Source organism: Sprattus sprattus, assembly GCF_963457725.1.
Source record: "Sprattus sprattus genome assembly, chromosome: 4".
In the NCBI taxonomy this organism is placed as follows: Eukaryota; Metazoa; Chordata; class Actinopteri; order Clupeiformes; family Clupeidae; genus Sprattus; species Sprattus sprattus.
Window position 1 is genome coordinate 29,097,440 of NC_137923.1, and position 24,194 is coordinate 29,121,633.

A 24,194-nucleotide genomic window follows, 5' to 3' on the forward strand; every position below is an offset into this window, starting at 1 on the left:
CCAAATTCATTGTTTTTATCTCTAAAGAATAGAACAGCCTTTCTCTCACAAGAGGGGCAAAACATCTGCCTCTCCAACCCTCCCGACTCCGTTGCCATCAGTGCCCTAAATTCAACAAAAGCGTCGTTGTTTTATGTCTTGCCTTGAATACAAAGTAATTACTTATCATCAATCAAAATTAATAATAGTTGATTGGGTTGGTGTGGTCAACGATTACAGAGGGGGAAGGTCTAAAGCAGTCTCTCACACCGCTTCGAGTCAGTATGGACTAAGAGAAAGAGGGGGCTCGGCCCATCTATTTGGTATCCACTGGGAAACTACCGCCTCTCAAGGCGGCCAAAAAAGTCAGAAGCTGAATAAGGAAATGAAGCGTAATTTGAGGAAGATGGATGAGTCCCGAGGGCAACACCCCCCTCTATCCCCTTGTATTGCAGATGATAAGCACTGCTCGTTTATGTGTGAGTGTGTGTGTGTGTGAGAGAGAGAGAGAAAGAGAGGGAGAGAGAGGAGGGACATAGAGATTGCGCGAGAGAGAGAGAAACAGAGAGAGACTGTGTTTATGTCTCAGTTTGTGACAAATAGGGGAAGAGGGACTGAGCTAAAACAAAAAAAAGCGTCGGGTCGCAGACAGCAGAGAGGAGGGGACAACGCAAAGCTGCTCACCACGGCCAGTGTGGATAATACAAACAGCGAGAGCTGCAAGATTTTTAACAATCGGAGGAGTGATTTTCCTCCATTTTTCCTCGACAACTTTGATTGGAATTTATAACACGAGTGGACAGAATTTGCCTCAGAATGCAGAGACCGAGTGGACAAGGGACGGCGTTTTCAATTGAGTCGTTGATTGGGACCCCGCAACCAAGACCGGGGCACCTTCTTTACACCGGCTACCCAATGTTTATGCCGTATCGACCTCTGATGATTCCGCAAGCCCTGTCCCATTCGCATTTGCCGTCCAGTATTCCTCCTTTGGCACCTTTGGCGTCGTTCGCCGGCCGACTCACGAACACTTTCTGTGCAAGTTTGGGGCAGGGAATGCCCTCTATGTTAGCGCTTACAACTACGCTACCGAGCTTTTCGGAACCACCAGACACTTTTTATCCTCCGCAAGAGATGCCCGGGCCTCGATTAAGTGCTGAGCCGAGTATTAGGAGACAGGAGAGCCCGCACTCCGAGGATCTACACGCTAGAGAGAAAGCCTCGGAACTTCTCAACTTCTCAGAAACTTTCCAAACTATTGCAGGTGAGATGAATGACCTATGTATTTAGTTATTATTTTCACTGGTAGTTATGAATCAACTTTAAAGGATATTATAAAAAATACTGTTGCCAAAATACTGTTTTACATGGTGTATTATTAGTCATTTAGCCCACTCTAGTGAATGCACAAACATTGTTTAGCCTATCGCAAATGACAACGAGGGATTTAATATAAATGTTGCCTCCTCAATTAACTCATGACTTAATGATTAAATGCGTAAATATGGTTGGTCAAGTGAATTGTTGGCCTCTTCCTCGTATTAGGCTACATTTGCAAATAGTAATGCTACAAACAGAGAAATTCGAAGGATGGAGAAGTTCTGAAGCTCCCTTCAGTTTTCTATGAGTATTTAACTCTGTTTAACTTCCATTTGATTTTTAATGATCAATCATCTGAGCTCTAAAGTTTCTGCTGAAATATTTGAAGCTTTGGTTTAAGCAGCCAAAATACTTTGTTTTTATTGCACTGCAATTGATTTTTGCTCTTAAAATGCCTTTAGTAGGTTAACAGCAACGCCTTGTACAAAATAACATCCCGGATTACATAAAAATCAAGGACAAATCAAGCGATGTGTTGGACATGCATAGCATAGAAGGCCTGTAATATGTTGAGGAGGCCCAATCACATATCTGTTTATGAATATTAATTTGTGATGTGTAATTATAGGTGAGACCAAACTGTACAGTTCAGATGAGGAGAAGCTGGATCTAAAATCACCGGACGCGGCATGCAGTGATAGAGAGGACAGCTCGGGAGACAGTGAGAACGAAAGTTTCTCGGACGGGAACAACTGTGGGTCGTTATCCCAAAAGAGCAAACTCAAGCCCGGCTCTCAGGACTCCTTACCACCGGGGGGTTCTGCGGGCAAAAGCAGACGGAGACGAACAGCTTTCACCAGCGAGCAGTTGCTTGAACTTGAGAAGGAGTTCCACTGTAAAAAGTACCTATCCCTCACTGAGCGCTCGCAAATCGCACACGCACTTAAACTTAGCGAGGTCCAGGTAAAAATCTGGTTTCAGAACAGGCGGGCCAAATGGAAAAGGATCAAAGCCGGCAACGTCAACAACCGGTCAGGCGAGCCCGTGAGGAACCCCAAAATTGTCGTCCCAATTCCGGTTCATGTCAACAGGTTTGCCGTGAGGAGCCAGCACCAACAAATAGAGCAAGGCACCCGGCCCTGAGTCTGGGCTTTGAAAGAACAGAGACACTGAACTGCTAATGTTAAATGCATGAAGCACAAAATCAAGGATTCTACAAGAGTATCTGGGACAGATATCATGTCACTGTAGCATATGGTCTTTATACAAATAGATGTTTTGGACAAGACTGTATATTTTCTGTTCCAAATGTGTTCTGGACATTTATTTATTGTTTTTTGTAAATTTGTAAATATTGAACTTGTCTTAAAGGACATATGTGCACTATGAAAATTTCCAACCGTAAAAACAATTTTAAAAATATTTATAAGTTGGCGTTTAGTTAAATATCTGCATGTGTTCTCACCCTGCTGTTTAGTCTCTTGTTTTCACAGCTCTTACCACATCATTTAATTTATCATTTTGCATGTATTCTGAGACGTCTCCATTTAGTACTTTTAGCGATTGTATTCTCCAGTTGTTTGTGAAAAGGGTGATGGAAAAAAATAAATAACCACAATAAGGGCAAAGCATGATCTTACATTACTTTGTGATTTAAAAATCTTAATAGTGTTTAGATTACTTAGCATAAACAAGGAGTCTCAAATAATTCCAATTTGCAGGTTTTACAGTCGATAACCCGATTTATCTTTAGATGTGAAATTTAGGTTTGGTGCGTTGTTAAATGTGGAGATAGTTTGAACTGGTCTAACCTACACATTGAGGCTTTACAGTTTTGCCTTATCCAGGTCGTTTTTTTGCCTTTCACTGGTCCACATCCTTTGGGGCTCTGTGCCTGTCCTGTAAAAAGGGACATTTAAATAGAGAGAAAACCTCATCAGTGTCAGTATACTATTGAGGAGCGAATAGAGAGGGGGACTAGAGCGAGGATTTTAAATTATTTCACTTCATTTATTGACATGCAAACATTTAAAAACTCAAAACACACGAACATTGTTGGCGAGCAAAATAAGACTCACTGACAAATAAATCGCAGTAGGATTATTACGCATCGTATCTTAACGCAAGGGTGGAAACTTTATAAGGACAAGAGTTTAGAGTTTTATATAGAGTGAACAATAATACACCAATCTCCAGAGAATCGTGGTCGGCTAAAAACATGATACATAGCCTATGCATGATCCAAACGAATTATAAAATCCATTTATGATATTCATAGTCTTGTCTACAAATTCCTCAGATGACTGATTACACTACTATTTTACCAAAATACCTCGTGTTTTTACTCCGTTATTTCTTGCGATCACTTGACTTTTCGCTTTTGCTCGATGAAAGAAGATAATATTTTCCTCTTGTAGTCAAAGGAGTGAAAGGGGAGAAAGGTTTTTGTAAATGAGTGAGGGTATCATTTATCTCTCTTTAGGAGGCCATGATGTCGCAAGGTGGACTGATGGATCCCCATTAGAGCGGTCATATCCAACACATTGTAATGAACTTCACAATCAATCACTTTGGGTGCGAGAGCCATGGGGTAGGCCTTCATACGCACGCAGACACACACACACACACACACACACACACACACGCAGATATTTTAGATTGTGCTGGGCAATGGTGGAAATGATTAGACAACCTGTGTAAAATGAAATGAAACATCCACGGCCTAGATCTTTTGAACAACTAAACTTAAATTCAGCCTCGGTAAAATAGGCTACGCCATACAGGGCCTGACTTATTCTTTCTTCGTGTTAACTGAATAGGCGCGTGTTATTTCAGTACAAACACTAATAGCCTACGTGTCTGGTCTAACACTTGAAACACAACATAAACGGAAGGCCAAAGCGACTCATTAAATCTTCACATACAGTTCATCAGCGATAGCAGCTTGCTTACCCCTGAACAGGCACTTGAGCGGTCAAGTGGCATGTCTCGACCTTTACTTCCCATGACGCGTGATAAGATAGCACTTTCGCGCTTACTTGCTAATGGAGAAAACGAAGTTGACAGATGGACGCAAAAGGACTCTAGTGCCTTGCCTACACTGTGACTTGTTCAAAGAGGATGTTATCTTCATGACAAAAATGTTCCCTACATCAATCATGCCGGACCAGACAAGTTTGAAAGCCGAATGCTGTGTCTGAAAGTGCAAGCTCCCAATTTATACAGACTATCAATAATACAAAAAATTCGCCTAAAACAAACAAACTAGAAAACGCAATAATAGGATTAAAGCACGATTTACCACACAGCAATAATATTCTTTTATCTTGCGTAGATGATTTGCATTTTCTTAGAATCTGCCCTGCAACAAATGGCTGGTAGGCTACATTGAATCCAGACCCTGCGGATATTGCAGCGAAACAAAAGTATTTTTAATAGACTATTAGAACGTTTCTTCTGATCAGTCATCGTGCACAGGAACATGAGAGGGACACTGTATATTGATGATCTTGGTCTGAGACAAGATGCTTTGAAGTACTTTGAGTAAAGGCCAGATTCATTACCCCCCAAAAGCTCACCTGACACCAACAGAAATGTTGGTTCAGAACCACGTTTTGATTTTTCAACCCACAATGTTATTTTTAATGGAATGGAGATGACGGATTTCTCTCAACTCTGAATAGATAAAGTAGAATGGGTACCTTAAGAATGAGCCCACACTTCCAAAAATTATTAGCATAAGCTATAGGCCAAAACGTTCTAGGCTGATAAGATGGAATTCTTAGTTAAATACAGTTTCATACTTACAATTGAGTGTTCTCAAGACCTTAGTAAGTGGTTTTACTCTCAGTCGCTGTGTTGTTTTATGTATTAAGTGTGGTTGCCTGCAGTCAATGCAAAGCTCAAAAGCATGACTATTGTAATCTGTGGCTGCATCAGGTAACTTTAATAAGTCGATTCATTTGTTTAAAAAAATGTTTCAATAGGATAGAACCACCGGAAAATTGTCACTGGATTTGATAATGATCCACTGGTTGAGAGGGCTGGTGGTAGAGGGATGTTAATATAAAACAGTTGGGCCTCCAGGATGCTCCAGAATGCTTTTTGAGAAGCCACACACCCTGCAGTTACCATACCCTTTTAGTGTTGGAAAATAGTTTTACCAACAGAACCACTGCTAGGCCAAGTGATGTTCTGGTGTCAAAGCTTTCCACAGCATTTAAGGGGTTGGCAAAGGGGGCATCAAATGCACAGAACAAGCTCTCCTGTGGTGGAGCATCTCCACCCTTTCACAGGGACCGCATCTGATGTGTAGGGCATGGCGTCCCCTCTGGACACAATTAGAGGAGAGAATTTGCACAGTTATACAAATATATACTTTGTCATTGAGGACACATACATGACAAAAAAGACAGGAAACACACCGCCACAAGTCCAAATGAAATGTGTAGTGTAACAAACTTGATCTTAAACAACTCCAGTGTAGTGTAACATACTTTATCTTAAACAAACTGGGTTTGCCATCTCATAGGTTAAAGTGTTTTTTGTTGTTTTTGGGGTGGGGGGGATGACAGAGGAAAGATGAGGTATCAAAGGTGTCTAATTGTGTATTGTGTCCCTGGGCAAAGACCAATGAGTCCATTCTAACCCACAAAATAACATTTGCCTACCTGTCATTGAAATGTACCGCACTTAAAATAATAAACACATGGCTCACATAGATTACAACAGCAACCACAAGAGCCTGAGCTTGCTGCTAATGGACTGCAATGACTGTGTTGCACAGGCAAAGGAGAGGCCGTAATTGGAACAATTAAATTGTCAATGAGGATACGAATGTGCTGGGAGGAAGCTTGGCCATTCTCAGTGTGGGGTGGGGGTGGGGGTACTATGGGTGTAGGTGTGTGTGTGTCGGGGTGGTGGGGCTGAGCGGCGGCGTGCAGAGTAGTGGCCAGAACTCCACAGGCGTCGGGGGTGGGCAGGGCTTGGGCCTCCTTGGGAGGGTCTGGTGGACGCCTGCGCTGGTGATGTATGGGCAGATGCATCAAATCGCACAAGATAAACAAGCGATGAATTTCATCAGGGCCATCATAGCTTTAATTTGGCTGCCTAATGAGTCAGTGCTAGTGGCGGAGATAAAAGTTGTCAGAGGCCCGGCTCTAATGAATTTCTTGCCACTTGTAATCAAGGTTGCCTGTCTGAGGGGCAATGATTAATGGGGCCCGGGAGGATTCCCTCTGCCCTCAGCTTTCATTACGCCTAATGCATTCTCAGGCAAATTAACAAAAGAGAGAGAGAGAGAGAGAGATGGAAAGAGAGAGAGAGATAGAGGGGGAAGAGGAGAGATGAGCAGAGAGATGTTTGTAAAAGAGGGTTGAGGAAAGGAGAGAGGGTGATAAGAAGTGGACAGTGATAGAGACAGAGACAGAAGTGGACAGGGATAGAGACAGAGACAGATAAAGGGAGAAAGAGTGAAAAGACAGAGTGAATGGAGGTATATATGTGGGTAGATGGCAAAAGTGAGACAGAGGGAGGGAAAACAGGGAGAGTGAGAGCATAATGTTAAATCTCACACAAACACACACACAGAGGGAGAGAGACAGAGAGAAAGAGAGAGAGAGAGAGAGAGAGAGAGAGAGAAAGAGAGAGAGACCTAACCCAGAAAAAGACGGACAGTAAACAAGAGAGGTGAACATGAAAAAAAAAGTAGAGGTAAGGGAAATGTGAGAGGACATTAAGCAAAGATAGTGGTGAGGAGAAGGGCGACAAGGAGAGAGACAGCAGAGGAGAGACAGCATGAAGGGTTATTTGAGAGTAGTGAGGTTGATGACTGGTTAGACACAATTATCTGACATGTTCTAATATTATATAATATCTACGTAATCCATTTAGCCCAGGTGACAGGTGTGTTCAGTGAGGGCCAGTGGACTACCCTTCCCATGGTTGCTGTTTAATTTGAGGTAGAAATGTTGAAAAATGAGACGAGGGCTGTCATTTCTGTGTGTTGTTAGGTCAGGAAAACACATTCTACTGAGCTCCCTTGGTTCCCTTACATGAGGAACTGACTGACCATGTATAGATTTGTGAGGAATCACATACTAAGTCACCTGACAAGAAGCCCTCCTCTGCAATCCAAGAGGCCATTTGTCAATGTTCAGGTGGGTGGCCAGGCAAGCCCCTCATATTTAGCGCTCATCTGTAATAACACAAGTCCAGGTGCGTCTATGCATTATTATTTTAACTTGTCAGGAGCCACGACAATGGATAAAGGCAGTGAAGAAAAACGTCTTCTAAGTTCTTCAGCAGAACTATGCCTGTCAAAGGCATTTTGAGTCTGACTGACTGGATATTAGAGAGCATCTTTGTTCAAGCTACCCTTGCAGGTGCTCACATGAATACTCTGGTTCAGTTAAACCTGACTGCTGGTGCACACATGAATACTCTGGTACAGTGAGACCTGACAGGCATGAATATGGTGGATCCACTCTAGATCTTGGATAGGGCACATATCTTAAAGTAGCTCCTAACTTGCCGATTTAGGAGAAACTTCTAGAAAAAGTAGGTGTGTCAGTCCTAACTTTGGGACTCCTTTTAGTGCGACCTAGGTGTTTAAATGCTTTGTAAATTCGGTCCCAGATCCGTATTGGGGTGGAACAGCACCAGGTCAGGCCCAGAAAGCGACTCATAAAAGGCGAAGACTTAGACATGCAATAAACATCAATGGCAAGCTTTTTCACTTGAACTGCTCCTGACTCACAGAAGAAGTGACAGCAGATGTCTGAGCGAGACGGCTCAAGAGAGCTGGAATTAAAAAGAGATGATATTGAGCACGTTCAGTTCAACTGTGGACACAGGCACACATTTGCTAATGCTGCCTTTGCGGGGAGAAATGGGAGGAACATTTCACCTTGAAATTCCTCCAAAGCAGATAGTCGACACGCTTGTCTATGCTTGTGTGTGTGTTTGTGTGTGTGTGGGAGGGACAGAGAGAGCGCACGCGCGAGAGAGCAAATGGGGAAGAAGGAAGTAAAATGAGAGGGTAGTGTGTATTTATACAGATGGGACAAGTGTAAAGTCCTGTGCATTAATGGGGGAGTCAGGTCTCCTAGCCATTTCAACACCCTTCACTCTCCCTCTCAACATGACACTAAGCAGTGTTCATTAGGAAAATAGATCAGGACATACCCTCTCTGAGGGAAGGCCAAGACATGGCACTGAAAGCAGCGCGGGAACGGCTGCTCAGGCTCCTCTGCTTACACGGCACACCGCAGCCAACTGGGAACATATCCAACCTGTTTCTGTGTTTCAAACCCATGACTCAGGGTAGTAAAACTAAACCTATTTCAGTCACCATTTCATGATTGTTCATAAAAGTCGCTTCACATTATTGGTGTGTTTTTCTCCCCACATAAATATACTTCCTTATTACCAGCCGGTTGAGAATTTACAGGTTATGGTAAAAGTCTACTTTGACTGTGGAAGCATCTGGAGCATTTCGATGCAATATACAGTAGATCGAAATTCCGATTCTTAAAAGGAGTGTAGCAACAGGTATGGTATAAATCATTTTTATTGGGATGGTTTAATAGGTCAATTGCCAGCCAAGCATCCAATCACACAACAGGTTCCTCTCTTGCATCTGCTTGTTAACACAAGCACATATGGAAACACATTTGTCATGAAAATTAAACACAATGGAAAATTAACAAAAAAACTAAACAAAAACAAACAAAAACAATATTTACATCCTGCATTATAAATATGTCAAATGTACATCATTTTACACAAAGTACCTTAAAATGGCCAAAAAATTACCAAAGAAAGTACCTAAAATATAATTAAAAAGGGATAAAAACAACCAATGTAGTGTAAAAGATACAATGTTTATGAGGGGAAGAGGCCATTGCTATGTAATAGTTGAAGACAGTGCTGGTACACCTGAAAGCACGGATGGCTGTTAGTTAGGGCATAGCTCATAACAAGCGGCCCAATCCTTTCCCATAGCTAAAACTAGCTGTCAGGTGCTGCCCCTCACACACCTCACACAAAAGGTCACTTGCCTAATATTTACCTCTGAAAAGCTCTGTTTCTCATGCTTGTGCACCCATATCTGTACATGGCAACGAAACACACACAACACATTCAGACTGCTTAGGATAAGGTCCAAGGTTCCTAGCTTGATATATTCACCTATATCTTCAACAAGTGATCTTTGGGGGTACAAAATAATAATAATCTGGAAGAGAGGACTCTTTTTCTCTAACCGTGTCTAAAACATTCATAATCCATTCCCAAACATAGCATTGAAGTGGAGTATTAATAGTGGCTGGAGAAGTTGAAGCCTTGTTCCTAGTCCCGCCTCCTGTAAAAGATGCCCAAAACAAGCATTCCCACAGAGAGACTGTAGTGGGGACACAGAGGCCGGGCAAGAACACTAAGGGCACATCAAAGGTATAACATACTGTATGTTCTAAGGGTCAAACACCTTCCTTCACGTCCTGTTCACAGAGGTCAAATGTCTTCAGATTTCCCGGTGAATTAACACAAATATTTTCTTCTCATGTTTTCTCTTCTATGAAGTGCACAGCATTTTGAAAAGTAAATTAACAAATTTGCACCAAATGATGATATTAAAACCACATTTGACAGACAATGTCCATTATTTAAAAAAAGTGGTCTGTTCTCAGCGACATGTCATGTGCGCAATGCATTGAACAATAAGGTATATTTAGCAAACAGAGGCATGAACCCTCATGGGTTTGGCAGTTGGATGAATGAACAAAAGAAACGTTCTTCTTTTAGCCAGTCCGCCATAACACTACCATACCGAGTGTGAAACAACAGCTATTGGAAGCAGACATGTTGAGGCTCCCGAACCAGATTTAGCTGGCATGGATTTTGGTCGCATAGTGTATGCCAAGTCATAACAGTGTATTACATCACAGCCTTCTTGAGTAGTTTGCGTTTGCGTCAACACGACATGTCTTGCCTCTAACGCTCCATTGTATGGCAGTGTTAGGAAGGCTTCGTGGCTCTGAGGCACAAACATTTAAGATGCAAATGGTGGCCAAAACGAGGCCCAAAAAAAGGAACTAGCAAAAGAGGCTCTAATGACAGTTTATCCAAACATGAACAGTTAATCCAACTATTTTTTTGATGAATTTTGTCTTTTTCATTGCCCCCATCATGTGCCTAGGTCATCTAATAAGACACTATGACTGCACACCAAGTACAGAAAATGGAAAATAATGGTACCATGCTTAAGTAGTACCCTGGCTTTGTAAACTTAAAATACTGCATGGTAAAAATGTCTTTGAACAGGATAATCTGATGTCTGATGTTCAAACAGTCAGGAAAACCTTGGTAGACTTTATATATAATGTATTTTTTGCTAAAAATGTAAAAATGGCTGTGTCACTCCCAATGTAAGGAAAAAGCCTACAGTCACACTACGGATCAGAGAACATTCAGATCTACTGGTCAACAAAGCTATCCCAGCCCTTGTGACCAGAAGAGACCTGAAGGGCATTTCTTTGTCTGTTCTACATGATGACAAGACACTTAAGTTAAGTACCTAAATGGGACTGGGCAGGTTCCCTGAATCTGGACGTTAGGATAATAGTTTCAAGAGGAAGAGTCACAGCCACACGGCAAAGGAATGGCTGCCGGAGGAAATAAGGACTTTTTACATGAATCTGTACATAGGTTTCTCCCTTGCGGCCATGTTGATTTTGCTTCCCAAAGTTTTGAGGTTAAATCACTTCCTCTCTTCAGGCCTCCTCCACCCCTCTCTCTCTTTCTCTCTCTCTCTGCCTTTTTTTTCTGACACTCACACATTCATACCCACTCACGGTACCAAAGAATGGAAAAGCAAGGCAGTTCAGATGTTGTCTCAAAGTGCTGTCCATCTGCTGCCATGTCCTCCAGAAGTGTGGACAGCATTCCTGTTATACACGTAGATCTGAAAACAATGGCAGGGGCCACTGCTGTCAAAGAGTCATAAGAACTCCCCGTCCACTCGCTCATAGAGCCGGTAATGACCAGGCTGTTTCAGCGTAATCACTAGGTATTAGGCCATCAAAGAGGCATCCAACTGTGCAGTCCTGTCAAAGGTGGAAAGAATGAAGTGACACATTTGGTCACCTATATGACACAATCAGGCTATGGTTTGAACTTGAACACATACTCATCTCTTGTTCCATAATTTCCCAAGATGAACTTTCACCTGATTGTTTTTTTGATGTTCTCTTTATCTTCCTATTCACTTGTTTTGCCAATTAAAGAAGAACCAAGGTTAAGTATAGTATTATTCACAGCATCTGTTACTGTATTTGTACTGCTGTATTTTTTGCTGCACTGTCATTTTTTTTTCAACCGGATTAAATAAAATGTCCAGGAGGCACAATATAAAAGTAGTGCTGAAATAAATAAGCTTTACTTCAACTTTATACACCTACCACTACTCATGTACTACACAAAGATAACGCTTTGTTTTAAAACTTTTAGCTGTCAAATGTAAACATAATAGTGGTGCCTCAAGCAGTTCACCATCAGTCAGGAGTAACAACAGATGATCTGAGATGCTCAGCAGTTTCATGGTGATGCTGACATGATGGGAATATTCAGAGGCTATAATTATCTACAGATGGCTTATACATGTGCGAGGGCACCCTTGGAATTCCAATTAATTCCAGTGACTTCAAAAGAACCACCAGATCTCAATCTTTCTGTGGAGCACCTTAGACTAAGAACACCTTGTCATAACGTTGCTCTCCCGAAACATGGTAAGGTTTGAGATTGATTAGATAGATTAGGTCCACTTTTTCAGAATGTACTGGACGGGGGGGGGGGGGGGCATAAAGGTGTTTCAAACACAGCGAACCACGACCAGACCCAGTGAGGACACAGTGAAATCTTAATGTTTGCGAGTTTGTTTTGTTTTGACAAATGGAGGTTGATCGGCTTGGTTTAAGAGATTAAAGGAAGGGCGTGTGGAGTGAGGTTGCAGACATGACCAGGACTTGGACTTGGGGTACTGGAACCAGCTGGGACACGGTGCTTGGCTCGGAACATCCCACTCAAGGGTCACGGACACGAGGAGCTCACAGACGGGCAGCCTGTCCTGCTCTGCAAGGGGGGACGCCACAGCCACACCGGAGAGGAAACGGAGGAGAGCGCGGTGGCCATGAATGCATGGGCAGCACGAGGAGAATGGAGACGTAGTCTGACCAAGGCCAACCGGCAGATTGCAGTGGAGTCTAGAACTGGACCAGGTCTGAGCAGATGGCACTGGAGTCTAGAACTGGACCAGATCTGGGCTGTAATCCGGTTCTGGGACCTGGGATGGATGGGAGATGGACTTGGGCACAGCATGAGAAGGAAGGGAGACACAGTCAGTCAGTCAGTCAGTCAGCGCGGGTGGGGTTTGGGTTTAGGTTCCCCTCCTCTACCCTTCCCCTGGTCCTACATGATGCTGATGCTGCGGTTGAGCTCGCCCTGGGCGTTGTTGTTGTTGGCGTTGGGGTTCCGGCGGGTGGCGGTTGGGGTGGCTACTGAGGCCAGGCCCCCTGCGCTGTCGTTGGGGCAGCCGTGCTGGAGCAGGATGTCTGAACACTCCTGGCTGCCCGCACGGCGCGCATATGACAGCGGGGTCTGACTGCGTGCGTCACGGCTCTTCACGTCCACTCCATACTGACACAGAGACCAAAACAGACAGGGAGAGAGGGGAGAGAGAGAGTATTATATTATTTTGTATTATAGTCATTATATTCTACTCCAAAGTCTGAACAAAACAAAACATAACATTTCTAGTCTTGAACAGCAAAAAGGTGATGGATATCTCCAATGTTACAAGATCTGGGTTTATTCATCACAAACTTTCCTCTTCAAATACAGTACAAATGAAACCCCATGTGGTCCCTACATGTTAATGTGCCATGGAAATGTACCAGGCAGTAAACCCTGGGCTTTTTGCACAAGGACTAAGGCCAAGGCCAGACTAAGCGGATTTTCATACTTTCCGGAACGTATTCGGGGTTAGTCAATCACGGCCAGACAAAGCTGTGCTGCGCTGTTCTACGGCCACACACACCCATTGAAACTGGTGAATATGCTGTAGTACATATGCAAGGCCTGTTGGTGGCGCTGTGAAGGGTGCTACTAGTTAAGTTGGTGACAGTTCAGTTTGTCGCCAAGTAGTTGACCATACTGTGCCTTATACATTTCCTATGCTTAAATCATCATTGTTCGACCTGTATGTGATGCATTATGTGCATACCTAATGAAAGTAAGGGTTTTCATGAAGTTGCTACTGTGATAGATCGTGTGTATTAAATACCACATTTTGGGCTACCTTCTAGTGCTATTAGTAGTGATTAGCACGCTAAGCGGAGATTTAGCTATGTTCTGTTCTTATGTTGATACGCTGTAATAAAGATGTGTTCAATCCTGCTAAGATTTCGACTGGATGAGATATGAATGAGATCCATGTTGCCTAGTGTAATGTCCACTATTATATGTATCTAGTAATATTAGTTGTGTAATTCAGTGCAGTGTAAATTAGTCCCCATAAAGAAGACTGCTTTGGTAACTCAGTGAATAAAACGTGCCCTTCTTAGATCGTTGTTTGCCAGCCATAAACAGAACAGAAGACTTACATTTTTTTGTTTTTATTGCGATTGGGAAGATGTACGTGACTACTTGACAGCTTCCAGCGTTCACGTGGGATAATTACGTCATCAGATTCGCGGATTCAAACCCGGTTTGCGGCCTGACAGGCCCTGATAGCAGGGTAGATTGCAACCTTCCCACTCTGGAGAGGGGATTCTAACCTTGACGGAAAGTAACGCTCCAAATGGCAGATTTATCTGGCCGGGAGGCCAGTTTGTCAAGTTACTTTCCGGAAAGTATGAAAATCCGCTTAGTCTGGCCTGGCCTTAACCTTGACGGAAAGTAACGCTCCAAATGGCAGATTTATCTGGCCGGGAGGCCAGTTTGTCAAGTTACTTTCCGGAAAGTATGAAAATCCGCTTAGTCTGGCCTTGGCCTAAGAGTATTACTTACTTACTTAAGAGTATCATCATTTCCAATTGTTCTTACCTAGAGCATTCATCTCTAAATAACTCCTGCACTTGCGTTATGCAAATCCAAAACATTGAGAATAATTTTAGCCACCATTCGGGGGTGCCCTTCCTAAGAGTTTGTTCCCGCGATCAATCTCTGTTCACCAACACGGTCCTTATACTCAAGCTGCGTTCATGACACGTTGGGAATACAAGCTCCAAATCAAACCAGATGATTTCAAACGCAATTGGTCAGATCTTTTATTTGGCAACTCAGAGCCTTAATTCACCTCACTTGATGTCACAAAAACTACAATCATGTCGTCCACCATCGTGGCAGTAATGTTACAAACACTATTGAATTGAATTACTTTTAACAAGTCCATTACTATTGTATCTGATATGTTTGCATTCTTAATGAACATTCATAATTAGTGAAGTTTCCAGCAATACAGTTTTTTCAAAGACATTTGCAATTATTGATTGCAACTAGTCTTATTGAGGTTGATTGATATAAACATGATTGGCTATTCATTTGATTCAATTTGATACCAAAAAAACTTATGGAAAACTTATTGTTCTGAAGGTTTGCTTTGGGGACCTCTCCGTTTACGTTCTGAATGAGGGTAGTGTACCCCCTAACCTCCATCCTCCACTGCAGTGCCCTTCTAGGGTGTTTACCACTTACCCAGATGAGGAGCTGGGTGATGACCACGTTAGCCATGGCGCAGGAGAGGTGGAGCGCCGTGCGGCCATCGCCGTCGCCGTACGTCTCGTTGACCTCCTCCTTTGTCCCGTGGGCTAGCAGCAGCACCACCAGCCGGAGGTCGTCCTCCACCACGGCCCTCAGCAGTTGCTGCCCCAGCGGCATGTCTGATTGGGGCAGCCCAACCAGGAAGACCTTCTGCTCGTACTTCGCTCGGATCCAGCGCTCCTTCTCCTCTCTGATGGAGAGCACAGAGGGACAATGTTAATACCAGTTTTTAATACATGTATGTTATATGATTCACATATCACATTTCCCATTTTCGCTTTTGTAAGGTAAGTCTGGATAAAGTTTTTTAGTGTGGCTTAAGTATTTCAGTATCATCACCTATTATAATGAAATGATTGGTATTACACGCCTAAGTAAGCAGTCTGTTTTTTTATCTGACTTCAGCTCAATTAAAATGAATTCGGCTCAGTGTTGGGTTGCTAACTTAGACCATTGAGTAGCCAATAGCCTTTACATCTACCTGTTATCACTGCTGAACAGCATACATCAGTGGTTAATATCACACGGCACGAGACATCAACAGGGTTCCAGATATGCCATAGCAGGACGCAAACAGCGACAATAACTTCCGAACAGAAATGATCCCAGCCTCAAAGAAGCCGAACAATGCGGAGCACCTTTGCCATAACGGATGGCACAGCGGATCCCCGCGGGCTTTGGAGTCACTGAGTGAGGCTTAGGAGACGTTTAAGGGTAATTCCTGCATGCCGTCGCCTCTGGCTGTCCGTGGGCTGTTAGCCTCAGCAGCGGGAGGGTTAACGTCTCGCTGGCTATCTAAAGGTTACACATTGTGAACAGCATGTCTGTGCTGGACAATACAGGAGGAGAGCATGTTTTTTATCGCCGCTGTCAGGCCTGTCAGTCCATACTGGAGGATCACCCCCTCCACTTCCACCACAAAAGAGCCCACTTCAAACTGGCCCCCGGAATTCCCTGGAGGTGGGGCGGGGGTGGGGGTGGGGATGGGGCGGGCAACTCGCCAGATCGAAGCTGCTGAATGAAGCTGAAAGAGAGGAGCGGCGAAAGAATGGAAGTCCAACTCTCTATCAGGCACTTCTCCTCCAGTAGTATCTAATGGTCTCCATCTTGAACTCATACACCCCCCTCCACCCCCCGCCCCCACCCACCAAAGCTTCTCCTGGCTCCTATTTAGTGGAATGGGCCCCCTTCACAAAAACGCGGCGTCCAAATCGATGCGCCGGTGGCTGAGCATGCTCAGTGAGCGGCTGACCCCGCGACCCCTCGGAGCTGTGCGATAAGGGGAGTAAAAAGACCCCGTTGTCTGGAATTCTTGGGTGAGTGACAGAGAGACGGGGCTCAAGCTGATACCAGCAAAGAGCCCCAGCACCGCAAATGACAGGCCTCCCTCAGAGACTCCACTCCGGCTGCCAGAGAGCCATCAGCCCCACACTGGAGCTCAGCACCACCAACCAGCTCAAAGCAAATATGGAGGCTTGGGTGGGTGGGGGGGTGGGGCTTCAGATATTAAACAAATAGCCGCCACGTCCAGCGAATTTATCAAACGAGCTGCTCTGAGCGGGGAGCTTCTAGCTCCTGGGTCACAGCAAACCGCAAAATCAAACAAAGCCGAACTGTGGCATTTTGTCACGACCACATTGTAATTACAGCTGAGGAGACTGGTGGGACAATGGCCACTCAGATGGAGCCACTTGTCCTCATTACGCTCCCGATGATGGCGGATAGCTTGTAAACGCTTCCAAGGCTCAGCGGATGGAGACGGTCCCACACTAATATGTCACCTGCCAAGACCACTCAAAGCAACCCTCCATCTCAGCTAGAGAGAGAGGAGAGGATGGAGGATGGAGGAAGGGGAGAGGAGAGGAGAGCGAAAGAGGGAAAGGGAGAGAGACATCATGAGAGGGGATGAAAAGAGGGAGGTAGAACACAAGGGAGACGGTCTCCATTGATACTGACTGCAGGGGTTCATTATTTCTGTAGTGTCGCTAGATGGGACCGCCTTTATCGCCGCCAAAACAGAGGATTCAGGAGTCTCAGGACAGAAACTTGAAAAACCGCCTGGCGGCTCAGACCAAGATGTAGCTGATAACCATTTTGGCTTCCTCTCAAGATTAACACCAAGTTCACCCCTGTATCTGGGCACCTGTAACACTAGACACACACACACACACACACACTGCTTCCTTGCCCCACACAACTATTGTGTGTGATTGTTCAAAATGCCTGTTGTACAATGGTCACTCCATCAGACCCATCCAACAGGTGGTGTGACAAAACAGATGGGATTTTCATTTAGAGTCTGCACAGTTGTTGAGTACGTATGAGTGGGAGTGGATGAGGATGGGAGGGCTGTTTTCTCCAGTGATCTGCCTGAGAAGGGCAGCCACCACACAAAAGCTCTGCAGTGCCCGTAATCACAGCGTTAGCCAGACGTTTTACAGCTTCATTTCCTCCATCAAATCCCAGTCACTCATTATGTGAGCTCAAGGCTGTGGGGAGACTGAATGGACTCCAAACAGAGTGGACTGCTCTATGAGGAGTGGTCAGGTCCCCCCCCCCCGCATACCCCCCTCCCTCCTCTCACTCCTCTCCTCTCAGGGGTGTTTGTCTGAGAGAGCGACTGAGGGGGGCTAATCACAGGATGATTGCTTTATTAAGATCAAACTCTTGGAATAATGCCACAGGAAGTAGCTGAAGACAGCGCAGAGAGAATCCTGTCTTTTTGTTGTTGTTGTTGTTGTTGTTTCAAACCTCAGGTCCCCTCCTGAATTGGATTCTTTAAGAGAGGGAGGACGAGGGGGCCGGGGGGTTGCAGCTGAGAGCTGACAGGAGTTAAATGAGGCAGAAAGTTAGTGTTAAAGACGAACAAAAAGAAAAGGGGGGTCTGTAAGCCATTAAAGATGGTGTCAGGGAGGCCAGGGAAGAACTCTTGTTCCTCTTCATCGCTAACTTTCTCAAACATACAACCCTCTTCTGGCCCCCTTCAACACATTGCCCACAACTTTTAAATCCTGTGTATTTTCAAGAAAAGGAGCAATGAAATAACAGAGTAGGAGAGTTAAATAAAATGGCAACAATCTCCCCCATCTCCAGAGAAAAGCGAGGCTGGCCGGGGCTGTGGCTGCGGCTGTGGCGTCTTGAGTTGCTTGGCTGCCGCCACTTGAAAGGTGGCGTGTAAAGGAGAGGAAGTGAGCTGATAATCCCGCCTCGGTCCTTTTGTTTGAAATGGAGACCCAATCCAAACACAGGGCCGACACAGGGCTGGGGGGGGTGGTGGGGTGGGGGGTCGGTGGGGGCAGTGGCGGGGAGCGAAAACCGAGAGGCTTGAAAAGACACTTCCTCTCGACAGGAAGAAGAAAAATAAAATCAGGAGGATTTAGCATGTCAAAAGCTGGAAGAGAGCGAGAAAGGGAGGGGGAGAGGGGGTGGAAAGACGAATGAGATAGAGAGAGGACTTTCTCCACGGGGGACCGTATTCAGGACGCCCGGGCTGATGGCATCCCTCCACACACACACACACACACACACACACACACACACACACACACACACACACACACACACACACACACACACACACACACACACACACACACAGACAGAGTCAGCCACACTGGCAAACACATGCAGGCATGTGTGTGTACACACAAATACACACACAGACACACACACTATTGAACATACTTGTCCTGAGCACGGGGGTTGCTTGGAGGACAGTGGAGGACTTTAGAGGGGGGATGTTTCAAAGGGACACTTGAGCTTTTTTGGCCAACATAAGCAACTCAATGCGCTTGATGTCAACCAGCGCCTGCATTTTCCTCTGCCTTTCGCTTGATATTTACACATCCCTTTCTCTGAAAACTGAACTCACATTTAACTATTGCACCGCATCTCTCTGGGCCGTTTGTAAGTCTCTAAGTGAACACAACTAAAACACTGGCGTGAAAGACATTTTCTATCCCAAAACTGTCCCAAAACCGACAGTAGTGGACGTCATTCTATCATCACAGTGAAACAATTTAAGGCACTCAGTGGAGCAGAAGAGGCACAATTAAACTCTGTCCATTCACCTCCACAAAGCATCGAAGGGGTCATTTTCAGTTTTTAGTCACTTCTTTTGTGAAGCCCTTTGTAAGCCGCTCCCTCCCCATTCTACAGAAGTGGCGTAGTGACCTCAACCTAATTAAGTGGCAAATGGCAGAATGATTCTCCGAGGCCAGCCCACGGAGTCAGGAACACATGACTGCATCCCAATAAAGAGGAACAAACAAGAGATAATTAGTCAGGCCTGAAGGACACAGGCAAACAGGGATTTATGGTCCAAAGTGCAGACTGGACTAGGTGGGAGGAGTTGAGGGCAATCAGCTGACGCTGGGCAACCAATCAAACCTCTGCCCCCCGAGAAAGAGAGAGAAGAGGGCAGGGGAGGAGGACACCTTTTCTTTCTCACCAACAAACACACAGTCCCACACACACACACACACACACACACACACACACACACACAAAACCCTCTCTGACTTCAACCTCCCAACGAAGACATCAAACAGAAGCCTGAGACAGGGAGGGAGGAGAAGGAGGAGGAGGAGGAGGAGTGGGGAGGACTCAAACTAACCCTCCCAGCAAGGGGTTTGTATAAGAAAGCCGATTCCCATGCAGCCAGCAATACAGTCCACCCTGAGAGACAGAGAGACAGAGAGAAAGAGAAAGAGAGAGCGAGGGAGAGAGGGAGGGAGAGAGAGAGAGAGAGAGAGAGAGAGAGAGAGAGAGAGGGCACAGGCAAATCACACTGCTTCAAAGGTTGCTAAGAAATTAAAGTGATGAGCTGACGACAGTAAAAATTCAATTTAAAGCTCGGCACAGTCAACAGGGTGTCTTTTAAAGTTCCTTCCATGAACTATCTTTGCACTGGGCTGGCCTGAGCTCCAGCCAGTGACAGAAAGGAAGACTCGTCTGTTACATAATTTCTCTTTGTCCACTGAGAATACACTGGTGAATTGGAATTCATGAAAATCACAGTAGATGTTTTCAAGTCTTTAGCTTCATCATTAACTATTCATTCATAACACAATCCAGACAAATGTATCACTGTATGCCAATTAACGCACTGAAAACTCTAACTACATACAGAGCACAAACTGCTAATTGGTTTATGCATGCTATAGAGTAATATAGCACTTAAGTGTGTAGTTTGCCATGCATGTTTTTGTAAAAGAAATTATATTGATAATTGAAACTCTGACTTAAAATCAAGTATGTATGAGTGTTAATCATATGCCTTTGTGAGCTAAAACATGACGTTTCTGTCTCTGTGTATGTGCTTAAAAGTGTATCTTCTGTGTGTGTGTGTGTGTGTGTGTGCTGATAAGAAGAACTAGTAGTCCTACTTTTCTGCTTTGCTGATGCATTTCATTGCAAACAGCATAGTAAGATGACCTTCAGAGACCCACCATGTGGTTATCCCTGCTGACAAAGTGTTTTTTGGCGTGAGAGAACAGCCACTTCTTTCTATATAAACCTTGTGTGATGTGTTTAATCAAGTCAATTTCCTGTATGTGAAAACATACTATGCCAATAAAATAATTCTGATCTGAATCTGAATCTGAATCTCTGAATCTGAACCTTGGTGCCGTGAAGCAAAGCAACCCTGGGTTTCAACCAGTATAAGCGGAACCACTCTTATCAAGGATGCGTCCTCAACGGAGGGCAGATCGCATTGAGTACCTGCAAGCTCAACTGTAGAATGACATGCCCCCTAATGCAGTCTTGGATCGCAGAGGAAATAATCTTTTAGTTCCAACTGGGAACCAACATCTCAGGTAGGTTTTATTTTTTGCACAAAATGCTCTCAATAGTTCAAAACTGGGTGCGCGAACTACAACGGAACCAGAACAGAACCTGTTCCCTGTTGCTGGAAAAGGGGCATGAGAGTTCTGGCTTGCACGGGTGACAGAACCGTGGCGGCTGTTGTGAAAAGCTGTCTGCCAATGAATTACCAGCCTCTGCTGGGGGTCCTCTAAGAGCAGAGCAGCACCCTCACCTGGAGTGTGTGTGTGTGTGTGTGTGTGTGTGTGTGTATGTTGGGGGCTGGGGTAGGTGTGGGTGTGTGTTCAACACAAACTGCACTGGCCCCATTAGCACAGCACAGCACACAGGCCTGAATCAAGTGGCCTGTTTCACCACTGTGCTGCCCAGAGCCTAATCCCTGGCTGTTTTTTAGCAGCAATATCAGCAACACTTACATCCAGTAACAGAACAGAGCAGAGGCCCATTGGCTTGTTTGTGCAGCCATTGTGGGTCTCTAGAGCTGATCACAAATAACTGGCTGTGGGGAAATTAAGGGAATTTAGAAGATTCTCCAAACCCCAAGCGCCTCTTTATACATAAAAACGCCACAACAATCAGTAGCATCCAATCAAATTGACACTGGGGGTATAATGTTTTTTTTTTTAAACATTTTTTTACATCTGTAATTGAAAGACCAGGTCATTGGATTTAACCCTGATTTCCTTTTCTGTAACTACGTTGTTCCCGAATCCCACTGGCATGACTGAGCTGGACTATTAGCAAGGGACTACTTCATATCAGCATGCTATTCATGTGGAAATCATCCCCAGTCTATGATCTCAACATCTGACAGCAAGACCCTAAATTAGACTCATTCATGTTGTAAGCCCAGACTGCCATTACGTCAGAAATGTGGAAGGGGCAAAATGGCCTAATCACGGGTCGGTAATGATAACCATCCCACTGAATGGTTATTAAACTGCATGTTATGCTGTGGTGTATTCAGCTCACTATGAAGGGTACTGCTAAGACAGCAGACAGCTCTATTTCATTGCCTTTGGATATCACATTTTCTCAAAGCATTCCTGAGGTACAATGGTTAAATGCACGTCCGTCAGTCAGCACATACGAGAGTGTGTGTGTGTGTGTGTGTGTGTGTGTGTGTGTGTGTGTGTGTGTGTGTGTGTGTGTGTGTGTGTGTGTGTATGTGTGCATGCGTGTGTGAGAGTATATTCATCCACAGCAATCAGAGATGTTGGTGGGCAGCACAAAGAGTAAAAGATGGCAGCAAGCTTAGGACAAGGGCAAGGCTCAGGCAAGGGTGGGGTATGGGAGGAGGAGGAGGAGGAGGAGGAGGAGGAGGTTAGTGGTGTGATTCATTTTTATTAGCTGCCGAGGCCCTGCGGGGGGGCGACGCAGTGGCAAATTATTTCTGAAACAAAGTGGAGGATAGGAGGTCCTCATCAGAGCTATTACCTGCACTGGCCAAGGGGCAGGCAGCGAGTGAGCGCCAGGCAGCCAGCGCCAGAGAGGGCTGACAGGTGAGGAGAGGAGAGGCCACATGAGGGATAGCCGTCCACATCTCCCCTACGCTCCGGGACATCCCACCCCAAATGAGGGAGAGAGAGGGGAGGCAAGGAGAGAGAGGGAAGGAGGTAGAGAGATAGACAGAGGGAGGTAGGGAGATAGAGGGAGAGCGGTAGAGAGAGAGAGAGGGAGGGAGGTAGAGACAGAGGGGTGGAGGGAGAGAGAGAACAAGAGATAGGGATGGAGGGAGGGGAGAAAGATAGATAGAGAGAATGAGGGAGAGAGAGGAGGGAGAGAACGTAAAAGAGAGACAGATGGAGGGAGAGGGAGAACAAGACAGAGGGATGGAGGGAGGCAGAGAGAGTGAGAGATAGATAAAGGGAGAGAGCGAGATGAGGCAGGGAGAGAGAGAGGGAGATAGAGAGATAAAGAGGGGGGGGGAGTCAGAGGGACAGAGGGAGAGAGAGAACAAGAGAAGGATGGAGAGAGGGGGAGAGAGAAGGGGTGGAATGGCGGGAGACATTTCATGTCTGACACATGGCAGGGCTTTGTTCACTGAGTCTGTACCTTGTCAACAACTCTCTTAATTAGCGATTACTAATTTCTAACATATATGGTGCCAATTTGTAATCATTTTTTAATTTATATGTAGTATGTTTGAATTTGTCTAATTGTTAATGTATTCTCCTCTAGACATTTTCTCTAATTGACTTAATAGTTTGTTTGTATTTAATTGATGTTTTTGTCCTAAATAATCTAGGGAGTGGGTGACCTACTCTCTAGGTGACCACCTCTGTGCTGCTCTGCAGTGTGCTGGTACTGTTCTGGAGGGGAGAGGAACTGCACAGCAGTGTGCTGGTACTGTTCGGGAGGCAGGAAGAGCTGCTCTTTTTTGTATTTCAGAGGGTATCTCTCAAGCTCTGCCTCCAAATGTAGGATTTTAGTTTGACTTCCATCCCAGGATTCAGAAATTCTCCAAATGTTACCTCCGTATAGCAATATAGGTTTTATTAATTAGCTTTATTGAGGGATGAAATTGACATATTGATATTCTTCTGATATAATATGTTTTTGCACTTGTTCAAGAGTGTTTCCACCCAAATGTATATTTGTATATATTGTTTAAGTTTATTATTGTATTTATTTTTCCATGTTAATTGGGAGGACCCACATTGTGCTCTAAGCTTTCCTGTAGTACCTCTGCAGAAGGTGACAGCAGTAGAGAATCATTTCTATAAAGCAGGCATTTCACTTCTCTCCCGCACGCTTTAGTTCACTTCTCTCCCGCACGCTTTAGTTCACTTCTCTCCCGCACGCTTTAGTTCACTTCTCTCCAGCACGCTTTAGGCCAGGCCACCTTTCTAGCTTTGTGGCTTAATCGTTTATATAAATATGAAATCAAATCGGACTCAGGTTTTGATTATATCTATATGCTTTGGATATGTTATATCGAGAACGGGTGTTTACGAGTTTGTTATGAGACCAGTTTTTATGTATCTCTCTCTCGCGCTCTTTCTATATTCATGTGTGTGGGTGGGTGTGTATGTATGTCTGATTATGTTTGTGTGGAAGTTGTGTGTCTAGCTATATATTTGTTTGTGTGTGTGTGAGTGTGTGAGTGTGAGTGTGAGTGTGAGTGAGTGTGAGTGAGTGTGTGAGAGAGAGAGAGAGAGAGAGAGAGAGAGAGAGAGAGAGAGAGAGGGAAGCAGGGACAGAGTACACACCAAGCAGTGAGTACACACCAAGCAGGGAGTACACACCAAGCA

The 24,194-nt window shown here is 44.8% G+C and overlaps 2 protein-coding genes across 3 annotated transcripts in view; one reads left to right on the forward strand and one right to left on the reverse strand.

Annotated features, from left to right (window-relative positions):
- The first annotated feature begins 509 nt into the window (after positions 1 to 509).
- Positions 510 to 2,712, forward strand: gbx1 (gastrulation brain homeobox 1). Its single transcript, XM_080836974.1, has 2 exons — positions 510 to 1,243; positions 1,928 to 2,712. The coding sequence occupies exons 1-2, from the start codon at positions 796 to 798 to the stop codon at positions 2,440 to 2,442; spliced, it is 963 nt and encodes a 320-aa protein (XP_080693100.1). The 5' UTR covers positions 510 to 795; the 3' UTR covers positions 2,443 to 2,712.
- A 9,461-nt stretch (positions 2,713 to 12,173) lies between these two features.
- The window catches only part of agap3 (ArfGAP with GTPase domain, ankyrin repeat and PH domain 3), a 138,707-nt gene continuing 126,686 nt past the window's right edge, over positions 12,174 to 24,194 (reverse strand). For both annotated transcript variants that reach the window (XM_080836964.1, XM_080836963.1), the window contains 2 exons: positions 15,049 to 15,304; positions 12,174 to 12,990 (listed from right to left, as the gene is read on the reverse strand). In XM_080836964.1, the coding sequence (XP_080693090.1) occupies positions 12,763 to 12,990; positions 15,049 to 15,304 (484 nt within the window). In that variant the 3' untranslated portion in view covers positions 12,174 to 12,762. The remainder of the gene's footprint in view (positions 12,991 to 15,048; positions 15,305 to 24,194) is intronic.